This window comes from Petaurus breviceps, unplaced genomic scaffold, assembly GCF_028583685.1.
Source record: "Petaurus breviceps papuanus isolate PSGF00001 unplaced genomic scaffold, PetGlider_PUasm1.0 177, whole genome shotgun sequence".
Classification (NCBI taxonomy): Eukaryota; Metazoa; Chordata; class Mammalia; order Diprotodontia; family Petauridae; genus Petaurus; species Petaurus breviceps.
Window position 1 is genome coordinate 3,486,447 of NW_027185776.1, and position 12,522 is coordinate 3,498,968.

Sequence of the window (12,522 nt, forward strand, 5' to 3'; positions counted from 1 at the left end):
CACACACACACACACACACACACACACACACACACACACACCAGCCAGCTCTGTTCTGTCCCCCCCTTCCTACCAGAGGCTGCTCTGCATGGCTTCTCCTCCTTCACACAGGCAGCAACTAAGCTGACCTGGGTCAATGGCGCCATCTAGTGTCTGGCAGGGCCAGAATCTGACAGAATTTCCTCACATCATATGCTCCTAAGCCCCTTCTTTTCCTAGTCACAATGTAGTTAGTATTCACATCGCAGGCATACACACAAGTAAATATGTGTATATACATATACATATATACATACATATATACACACACACATATATCCTTTAACACCCTTCTGATTCTCTCAATTCTTATCCAGTTACAATCAATCAATAAACAATTATTAAGTGCCTACTATGTGCCAGGCATTGTGTTAATGCTAGGAATACAAAGAGGCCCCAAACAGCCCCTGCCCTAAAGGAGCTTACAATCTAATGGGGGAGACAACATGCAAACAAATATATACAAGCTATATACAGAATAAATAAGAAATAATTAACAGAAGGAAAGCCCTATAATTTCTTAAGAAGGGTTGGGGAAGGCTCCTTGTAGAAGGTAGGATTTTAGTTGGATTTAAAGGAAGCCAAGGAGGTCAGGAGTTGGAGTGGAGGAGGGTGAGCATCACACCCATGGGGACAGGGAAAATGTCCTAGAGACAAGAGATGGATATCTTGTTCATGGAATAGGCAGGAAGTCCAAGTCACTGCATCACAAGAGTACATGTGGAGAGTAAGATGTAAAAAGACTGGAAAGGTAGGAGGGGGCCAGGTTTTGAAGGTCTTTGAATGTCAAACAGAGCACCTGTATTTAATCCTGGAAGATTAGGGAAAAGGATGCCACTGGAGTTTATTGAATGGGGTGGGGGGGACAGGTGATAAGATCACATTAGGAAAATCACTCTAGAGAATGAATGTAGGATGGATTAGAGTAAGGAGAGATGTGAGGCAGGCAGTCCCATCCACAGACTACATAATTAACTGGATGTGAGGTGATAAGGGTCAGCAATAGAGTGGGAGAGTGTTAGAAGAGAGATATTACAAAGGTGAAATCAATGGTTCTGGGCAAAGGTTAGATATAGGGGGCATAAGATAGTGATGACTTTTAGGTTGGGAGCCTAACGGACTGGAAAGATGGTGGTACCCTCTACAATAATAGAGAAGATGGGAAGTGGGGTGGGAGGGTAGTTTTTAAGGGGAAAGATAATGAGTTCCATTATGAACATACTGAATTTAAGATATCTTAAAGAATATACAATTTAAGATGTCAGAAAAAAAGTTACCAAAGGAAAATTTATCCCTCTCTCTTCATTCTATGTTTTATAAATGTAAGTTTGAATACAATATTTACAGCAAGGAAAAGGAAAGCTGTTAAATTTTTCAATGAAATTAGACATAACAACGAATCACTTCCACTAGTTTCTAAATCCCTTGAAAGTGTATAGAAGGGGCAGCTAGATGGTGCAGTGAATAGAGAGCACTGGCCCTTGAGTTAGGAGGACCTGAGTTCAAATTTGGCCTCAGACACTTACCACAAAAACTAGCTGTGTGACCTTGGGCAAGTCACTTGACCTTAACTGCCCTCCAAAAAGCAAAAAAAAAAAATGTATAGAAACACATTTAATCATTTCCAAAAGCCTCTATTCATTCTCTTCCGATTAAATTCACTTTTCCTCAATAACTAGTATACAAGAAAATACTATATCTGACTTACATAAAATTACCAGAATCTGAGGTACTTAAGAGAATATTCTAGGCAACGGATACACAATCTTAAAGCACTAAAAACTTATTTCAGTCATCTGATGAAAATGTCTAAAATATCCAAAAGAATGTCACGTTAATTAGTTAACATTGAAAGTGACTTGACTTGCTCTTCAGGACTACCAATAATGACACCTTCCTAAAATGCTCAGAACTACTGACACCTGCACTACAAAGATCCAGACTTGTATGCTGAGAGGTAGCTCTATTTTTCATAGTTTTCCTGTCTCCCATCATCACCACTTTTCATTGTTGTCAGTGTACCAATATTTAGTTCTTCTCATCTCCCTCACTCCAATGTTTAGATTCCTAATTTTCTCTGGAGAAGTGAATCAGGCAGTTGGAATTATGTCTAAAATAAAAGTAGATAGGTTCTATGTGGGAGTCTAAGGGATCCTCTAATAGGTACAGTTTAAGTGAGATCTGTTTTGGCTCCTCATTAGGTTTGTTTTTTGCTCACTTCGCAGACTGGAAACTATATTCTACTCAGAGGTTCCCAAAGTGGGTGACACTGGGGGGGGGGGAGGCTGGTATGATGGGGTGGGAGAGAGAAACCTCAGGTATAATTGGTAGTAGGCATTGAACAAAAATAAAGGGTCACTGGAAGTATAAGAGAAGAAAATTTTGAAAAACTATTCATACATGTTTCATCTGTTATGTAACAGAGTTAAAGTCATAATGACTATATATCATTTTCCAAATGCGTACACAAAATGCAAGTTATAACCAATCAGTGGTCAAGTCTGCTGACAGGTCTTAACAAGCAAGTGTTGGCAGGTGAGCAAGTTGCACATTGTTGGGAAGTCCATCATACATCAGCAGGGATATGTGTGTGTAATGACTTGTTTACAATATGATACTATACAAATACATGATGCAATAGCGTGTCATCAAAATTTCAATGCAGGGGAAAAAAACAAATTTACAACAAATTATTAAACTTAAGATGTGTTGTTTCAAAAAATATTTTATACTTTGAAATGACACAAATAAAAAAAATACTAGCGGGCGGCCCGGTAGCACAGCGAGTAAGAGCACCGGCTCCAGTGTTGGGATGACCTGGGGATTGAATCCGGGCTCAGACACTTAGCACCCACCCAGAAACACCTGGCCATGTAACCTTGAGCAAGTTACTTAACCCCAATTGCTTAGGGGCGGCCAAGTGGCTCAGTGAGTAAGAGCACCAGCTCCAGTATTGGGATGACCTGGAGATCGAATCCCAGGCTCAGACACTCAGCACCACACCCAGAAATAACTGGCCATGTAACCTTGAGCAAGTCACTTAACCCCGATTGCTTAAAAAAAAAAATACTACAAGGTTAAAGAAAATAGATTTCCAGGGAGTTACTGAGTAATTTTTTTTTGAAAAGGGGACAATAAGTCAAATAGGTTTGGGAACCTCTGTTCTACACAGTTGTGATTCCTAGATAAGTCACCTCTGGATCAGTGAGGTGATACTGAATTTCTTTTTTAAACCACATACTACTAACATTCAACTATATTGCTTTTCCATTTAATTAATGTAATGACAATATTGTTTTCTATTTTTTTTTTCATTAAAAATGCAGGAACTTTTCAGGTAGAATAGGCTTTAGTTACTCATGCTGGAATCTAGTAACTCTGGCAAATATATTTTTATTGGAATGTGTCTTATAAATCCCAAAAAGTCAATTTATAAACATTTTTAGGACATAATCTGTTTGAAACTACCCTAAACTCAAACTAAGAAAATATACTGTTCTCTTTCATAATTTTAACATTAAAGTTTCTAGCAATAAAAAGGTTCAATATGTTTAGAGTTGGAAGAAACTTTTAGAGGAAACTGAGGCCCATAAAGGTTAAGAGACTTGCATAAGGTTACCAGGAAAAGCCAGGTCATCCCAAACATTCAAAACCAGATTCTCTGATTCCAATTTCATATTCTTTCCACTACATCATGTGACCTTTCTATCTAGTAACGAAGTATTCCACATGACCATAATTCTAAGTATTAACAAAAAGGTAATTGTTTAGTTCCATTGTAAATCTTTGCTATTATTATTATAACCTGATAAGAAAAACACTATATTGTATGCACTATTATAAACTGAAATATAACATTTTTTGTAAATCATGAAATTGTTATGTACCAATTTATCCTGTAAATCATAGTAACTTAAAAGGAGGGATCTGAAAAGCAAGAATGTCAGATTTTCATACATTTCCATGCTACAAGCAATATACTATAAAAATTATTATAACTTGCAAGTGGCATCTAAGGGGCCCTTTCTACTGGGAGGACCTGTCCAAGTTTGGGGACCCTTACAGTAGTCCTAATTCTGAAAGCTGTTCCTTTTCCTATGATCTGGTATAAAAAACCCAATTCTTGAGAAACATCATCATAAGGCACAACACAACCAACTCAAGGTTGGAAGCAGAACATACAGTTTTTAGCAGTGGCTGGTGCAGATACATTGCTTTGCTTTGCTTTGGGGGCCAATTTGAATCTCCTCAATCCCAGCACTACTACGTATGTCCCATCTTCAAGCTCTTTCATTTGTTGCTCCTAGGCTTAGAAATGCTTTCTCTCCTTACAATCTCACAGAATTCCTTATTCGAGACATAGCTCAAATACCACCTTCTACCTGAAGTCTTTCCTCATTACCTTTCTTTTTTCTGATGACCTTTCCTTTCTTAAACCACCTTATATTTCTCATGCGTATATGTGTTTATGTATAAATATGCATGTATATACATATATTTGCATGTGGCACAATACACATATACTCATACACATAAGCATTAAGCATATGCATACACATATACATACATAGAAATATATATACACACATATATGTACATATATTCACATTTACATAAGTGTAGATGGGTATTTTCTTTGGAAAGAACTTAAACTCACTGAAAGCAGGGACTGGCTCATTTTTCTTTGTGTCCCCACAGAGAAGGCACTTTTAAATGTTTTTTGATTAATCTCAGTTCTCTATAATGTTTAATATTTGGCTAACAGATAATGAATATATAAAGTCTAAAAACTGAATACCATAGTTTTACCTACATTCAAATTCCAGCCCTTCTGCTTACTACCCATGTGACCTTAGAATTCACTTAACCTTTCTAGACCTCCATTTCCTCTTTTGTAAAATGAGAAAAACAGACTAAATGATCTCTAAGATCCCTTTCAGCTCTAAATCCTGTTGACTTATCATACAACTGAGATTTGTTTATATATAGCCACAGAGAGATACAACAAATCTATAAAAAGTTTTTTAAGTTACAGTTTCCTTTGACTAACACTGTAGTGTTAGTTATGTTAATAAAGAATGAAGTAATGTGTTCAAGGGATTAAACTAATACCTTGCTACAGATGAGCATAAACCCTATAATTTGCATGGCTACAATTCAGAGGTATGTAGTTTTCCCTGCTTCATTCAAATCTATCTAACAATGGTGCATATAAAGTATTTCCACTGAACACTTTAGGACTCAGGTAGTTTGGATGGATAACTCTCTATACCAGGAATAAAAGATAACTATTCTCAATTCTCTCTGAATTGGTTTACATGTTTAACTCCAGACTATCTAATGCAGGTGGTAAGAGTAGAGAAATAATCTTGTTGATTACTTTTACCTTAGAGAAAATAATATGCTCTGGATTTTAAACTTTTTACTTTTCTTCCTGAAGTCAGCAGAACAATTCTGCTTGCCACTGATGCTATCACAGGGAGAGCCTTCTGAAGCCACAACTTGAGTAAGAAAAAGGAAACAGGTGCCTCCTATGGCTATGGCTGTTCCTCATCACAAGGCCCCCCAAGAGGACAGATGAGGGGGAAAAATCTCCAATACCCTCCCTCTGTCTTCATAAATCTACTACCTTCCCAAAACAAGTAATCCACGATTCACTGAGAACTAAAACAGGCCAGAAAGACTTGTCCTCAATGATCTCAGTAAGCATTGATATCTGAGGTGTAAAACTGCACTGCAATTCATTATTTCAGTACTTCATTGAGTACTGTATGGTCTCTACTCATGCTTCTTTTGCTGAAGAGCAACTCATTATTACACCTTTTCACAATAAGAAGTCTCATCTGGTGGGCTATTCTTTTGAAGAATAATCTCCTGATGTCCTTCAGGAGGTCAAGGTGTTGCTGATAGCACCCCCATTGAAAAAAAGAAGCAACTTCCCAACATCAGGTTTTGCCTCCAACCCTAAAGCAAGAGCTGGTATAACTGTATGACTTGCCTCTTCTGTGGAAGAATACTACAAAACATCTATATGTGAAACCAAGGGTGATAGCTGAAAGACAAATCATAAAATCTCCCTTTCTTATTTTTAAAGAAGACGATGTAAGTGAAGGTTAAAAGGGAAAAAGGGGACTACTCTTGCAGACAAGCCAAATTTCCCTGATATACAGAAGAATAACTAAAAGGTATTTCTAATGATTTTGTCACTTTTGCCTCCTAAAATAAAATAACCTGATGAAGGCATCCTTTGTTTGGACCATTATAAAGCTCTCCCAAATTCAGTGATGTTAAACAGTGATCAGGAAAAAAGAGAAGAAAACAGATAGTAGGAATAAAAGTAACAAGCAAAGGGACAGAATATTGCTTGGATACGTGGAGCATCTTTAAGGTGGTTGTGTATCTGTTTGTTACTGCATCATGAAGCAAAAGAAGTCAAACTATAATATACCAGCTACTCCAGACCACCAAAAAATGCTTAGCAAGAACAGGCCTTAATAGAACCACATTGGGCCTTAAAAGGAAAAGAACATAGTGAAGAAACAAAGGGAATAGTGAAGACAAGAAAAGAAATAGTACGACGTAAGACTACAAAGGAGGGGAGAAAAAAATTCCATGTGTCAGTTTTCTGTTCTACACAGCAACTAGGATGCATACTTGAAAAAAAAGCTAGATGGCAACCCTAAACACTGCAGTTCTTCCTCACTGTCTTATAGCTACCCAGATTCTAGTGTTGTACTTCGAGGAGAGGGGTGCTGGAGTTCTTGGGTGAGGGAGTTACATCCAGTGATAAGTAACAGCCACAGTAGATAGAAGTAGTTTTGTTTGTTTTATTTCCACTGTTCCAGCTGCAGAAATCTCTCTGTGATGTCACTAGGGGGCAGCACTTAATCCTAGAAAATGGGAAGAAAAAGTAAAAAGGTCAAAGTTTAATGTTAACTTTCAACAAGCCAAAAATTAAAAGATGAACTTTCTACTTTATCTGAATTTCCCTAGTAAAATATAAAGCAAAAAATGGCAGAATCCATTTTAAAAGTGGGCAACATAAAAATGAATTTAAGCACTATTCTTTACTTTTACTCATTTTAACAGTAATACTTTACAGAAAAAGCACTGCAGCCACAAAATGCTAATATGTAAAAACATTTCAGTAATAAAGATGCTCTTGACATAATTTCAGCTAAATATTTGTTTATATTCTGGGATAATTTTGTCATATGACAATCCTTATTAGTAACTAATTACCACCTATTGTGTTATTAGACAACTAGCAGAACATATTTTTGTTACTATTATTTATCACTTACTTGACTGCTTCTGAAATTTTGGTGGCAAGAGATACGTGGCATTTTTTACTCCAACTAATAACTTCTATTTCCACAATAATAATAACAATAAACTCACAGGTATATAACATTTTAAGGTTTTCAAGTCACTTTATATATACTATCTCATTTGACTCACACAAGAGCCCTGTGAGATGGGGATACTACATGTAATATCTACCACTTTACAAGTGGGGAAACTGAGGCTCAAATGGCTACATGAGATGCCAACTCTAAGATTGTTATGGTAAGTAAAAATATTATCCCCTTTTTAAGATGAAATTATTGAGGCTCAGAGATCAGAAGAAGTGTATTGCCCAAGGTCCCATTAACCTATACTAAGGATCAGGTCTGGGACTGAAACCTAGGATTTCTGAAAGACTCCAAGGCCAAAGCGCTTCCACTACACCAAAAGGACTAATTCTACAAGCAACCATCCATGAAAAAGAAGCCATGAGAGTTAGGGTTATTATTTTTTGGTAATTTTTACCTACAGAGGTCTTTAAGAAGAAGCTAAATAATGACTTGTTGGAGATGTTGTGGATTGGATTCCTGATCTGCTGAGATGTTGAACTAGATTATCTCTGAGGTCTGTCCTAAATCCAAATCTATGATTCTCTATCTTATCGAGTATGAAAAATAATTAGAGCACTTTAGAAGCAAAGAAATATGAAAGTGTAAAATAATCAGTGTCACCACCATCTACAATTTTATTTGAGTTCTCTATTTGTATACAGAAAAGAAAAATCAATTTGGTTTAATTTTTACAGAAGGTAACCTTCAAACAAATAAACACACCTGACACATTTAATTATTACTGAGTACCCTTTACACATAATGCAATGCTAGGCATCAAAGGGTGATAAAAAGAAATATAAAATACAAGCTCTGCACATCAGGAGATTAACATCTATCTGGGAAGACAAAACATACATAGGAAACAAGTAGGTAATAATATAAAACTGCAGAGAATTAAGTGTTTTCAAAATTCTTAAAGCACTTATTTTTTAAATGCTATATATATATATATATATATATATATAAATATAAACTATCAATACTATCAGCCAAATTAATGTAAGCAGTATGCACAACTGAAAAGTGGAGTAATCTATATAGATAGAACATCAGCCAAGGTTTTTAAGAATTAGAGGGATCTGAGTTGGATTTTAAATATGAGTATAATTTGAAGAGGCAGATGGGAGGGAGAAAGGCATTCCAAGCAGAAAGAACAAGATGAATAAAGGCACCAACGCAGGAATAATAAATAGCATTTACAGAGTGCCTTAGAGTTTGCAAAGTATTGACCTGACAACAACCCAGCGAGATATGTAGGGCAAGTATTATAATGCCCATGTTGCACTTAAGGAAAGACTGATGCTCAAGGAAGTCCAGATTTGCTTATATTCCCAGCGCTAGAAAACGTCTGATTTAGGATCTGAATCTATTGTTTGATTCCTCGTTTGGTGATGTTTCAATTGAGTAAGAATTGTATGTTCTGGAGATAATGAGGAGATCAGCTGGAGTTAAAGAGATGCCAGGTAGTCAGACTAAAGAGTTCTGAATACCAGACTGAAGAATTTGGACTTTATCTTGAGAAGGCAACAGGGAGCCACTAGAGGCCTCTGAGCACAGGAGTTCATGATCACAGGGTCTTTAGAAGCTTAAGTAATTAAAAATATTAAAATATTTTATGCACTAAGCATGTTCCTAAACTGTATGCCAGCACCTCAAAGAAAAGGTAGAACAGGAAAAAGGGGCTGTTTTTTTATTGTGACTAACCCTACAAGCTGTGGATACTGGTCAAGCTACGTGGCTACAATGCTATAAAATACCACTATTTGGGCTTTCAAAATTTTATTTATGCAACATCATCACTACAAAAGTTCTTCAATTTTAAATGTTCAAACACTCTATATTCTGAATTAATAATTTTGAAAATAGTTGCCCTATATTAGAGGGTAAATTATTGATCAGTACATTATTTTATAAGCATAAAAATACTTTCATTGACCACCATACTTATATTTAATGTCCAAATTGTAGAAGGAATCATATGTACAAAGCATTTTCTTCAGTGTTGATATTTGGGTTTCCTAACTTAATGTGCTCACAATAACTACAACTCACATTGATGACTTAAATGTTACAAAGCACTTTTCTCACAACTCTGTGAGGTAAGTAGAACAAATATTAGTCCTACTTTACAGAAGAAGAAACAAAGGGTGGGTTGGGCTAAGTGGCTTGCCCAATGTCATTCTACCAATCAATAGAACCAAGATTCAAACCTCAGTCTCCTGATGAAAGGTCCAGTGTTCTTTCCACTATTACATACTGCCTTATCCTGCTCAATTTCAGAATATGAAAAACAAAAACAAAAACAAGGGCCTGACCTGTATAAATAGAAAAATAAAAATATCTGAAAGTAATAGATGCAGTAGGGAAAAAATGTTAAGTATCTAAAAAACAAGAATATTATGTTCAGGGAAATGGAAGAAGAGTAAGAGGAGAAAAAGAAAATAGGGCTTAGCACGTGTTAGGTCCTAGGGCATTCAGAAAGATAATGAATGGGATGGACAAATTAAATTATGAAAAAACAATTTTAAAACACACACACATGAGCCAGGGATATTAAGATATTATCAAGGTAAAGTCCTAAATAAACCTATGCTAAGCAAATATAAAATATGACAAAAAAATTTAAGTAGTCAAACATGGCTTTATCCCTTTAAAAACTGACCTAATTCAGGGAAATTCTGTTTTCCTTCAGGAAGAGAGAAAATAGGAGGGACAGAAAAATAGTACTGAGTCAGAGAACCAATAAAACTGAAACTAGTTCTTTATTCTAAGTCCTCTTGCAAAGAGCTACAAGGTATGACACCCAAGAAAAGACTAAAAGAACATGCTTCCTTTAACACTCTTGTTGAGTAAGAATGGAAGGGGTTATCATGACAAGAACTTTAAATCCCAGAACTATGTTTTGTCCTGAGTATGAAAAAAGAACTCTGACAAACTATTTAACAGACTTACTACCTAAAAAGGGAAGGTGTGGAGCTTACAGGCAGCAAAATGGAAAAAAACAATCTTCAAAAAGGAGTCTAGTCTCAGATAACTCAAATAAAGCTGCTACTGTCCAGGTAAGTAGGGCAATAATCTAAATTTCCTGATTGCAAGCCACAGTTTTTCCACTAAATAAAAGACATTTGTAATGACAGATCTTAAACTCTGAAAGACTATAAGTTGCAAAGCCTGCATTTGTAATAGGAGTTTCCTCATACAGGAACACCCTATATTAATCAAATCATTACGTCTTAGTCCCATACTTAAATGATACACATTACATATAAGGCTTTACTCATACATTCGTCAGCGGCCTACCTTCACGTAAGAAAAAGGTTAACTATTAGAAAAGGCAAATGATTATTCATGATAGTTACAAAAGGAAAAATCACTTCGATTAGAGATCTACAGAAATTCAAAATATATAAAACACTGCATTAGTCTCTCTACCAAATGTTGTCCCTGCAGCAAAACACATGTGTGCGTGCATACACACACACCCCTACCACCACCACCAATATAAATACATACAAAATTTGCCAATAAGGATATTCCCATTTAACTAAAAATTTGGAAATGATGTATATGTCATTAAAGGTAAAAAGAAGGAAAAAAAAACACCCTCAAAATTTTCACTGGCATCTGAAAACATTTTAGAAATACACTGCTTGGAAAAAAGGGATAAGAAATACAGTAATGGCATGACTGAAGTAAGATCAAGAACTCAAGACACCAATGCCTAAACAAACAACAATTAAGGAAATGGAAGCCATGAGGATTATAGATCTAGAACCAGAAGGCACTTCAGAGGTTATTCTTGTGCACTTCCCTCATTTTACAAATGAAAAACTGGGGCCAAGCATAACAAAATGATTTGCTGAGGGTCACACAAGCATCAGAGACTGTATTGGAACCCAGTTCCTCTAATTCCAATGTTACTGATTCTTATTCTAAGCATCACTACATTAATATTGTTATTAGAAAAAATAAACTTTATAAACAGTTTAAGAAAAACTAAGAAATTTGTCACAACCCAAAACAATTAAAAAAAACATACAGTAAGGAAATTTTCTGTAAGATAAAATACTAGATATCAAGATTTCAAGATTTGATTCAATGTCAAAAAGTAGGTTTATGGAACAACCAGGAAATTTGAAACTTAAAAGACAACTAACTAAATAAAAACACTTTCAATAAAATTATCACAAGCTCATGTATCTAAAGTGATAAAATAATGAATTTAAACAGTAACATAATTTCCTTTATTCTGTCATCAAAGTAAAAAACGTTTTTATCATTGGCACTCTACAATGAATCCTATACTATCAGCTGCGAGATGCTCTTTTTTCCCATGGCAACTCACTGACTTGTAAAAGCAAATGCAGGAAACAAGAAAAGGATGAAATACTCAGCTTCCATAGTGGATCCTTGAAGCTATGTTTGGATCTCACTCTAACAAACTTTATAGATTTCATTATTTACAAATTATTAAATACATGAAAACATATCTAGATGAAATTTTTTATGTACCTAAACACAAAATATATTCAAAAGCAGTATGCCAACTGATTTGGTAAATCTGCAGAACTCAAACAAATTCAATAAACATTGGTTTCTGCTGTCAGAGGGAAAGATCAGCAATTTTACAGTAAGGTTTGGAAATACCTGAGTAGATAAACAGCCCTTTCAATATCATTGAGTTCTTCATCAACTGTTAGTCTTTCTATTTCTTCTGGTGTCTGTCAAATGTGAAACACAAATTATGTATAAAATTTCTCAGGGTCAACTATGGAACATACCCATCCCCCACAACTCCAAAAGCTAAAAACTAATAAGGAATTTTATCTTCCCATGAAGATATATTTCACTAAATTGAAAGATCAATAAGATCCCATCATCAAGGGGCTTAGATTGAAGAGAGAAACTTCAAATTCCAAATAGCTGGGGGAAGGAGAAAGGAGGAATCTTTTTTTCTCTCCTATATTATTTTAAGCAGGGATTATGGCTTGACAAGGTCCTTTCAAATATGGGAAGTCAGAGGAGAATGTTTCCTTCACCTTTTCTTAGAGGTCTCCTCCTTCTGGATGCAGGGAGGTGGGAG

The 12,522-nt window shown here is 35.6% G+C and overlaps 1 protein-coding gene across 3 annotated transcripts in view; it reads right to left on the minus strand.

The window, feature by feature from the left end:
* PPP4R4 (protein phosphatase 4 regulatory subunit 4) overlaps positions 1-12,522 on the minus strand; it is a 136,787-nt gene that overhangs the window by 122,300 nt on the left and 1,965 nt on the right. For all 3 annotated transcript variants that reach the window (XM_069086009.1, XM_069086008.1, XM_069086007.1), the window contains exon 2: positions 12,087-12,160. In XM_069086009.1, coding sequence (XP_068942110.1) covers positions 12,087-12,160 — 74 coding nt within the window. The remainder of the gene's footprint in view (positions 1-12,086; positions 12,161-12,522) is intronic.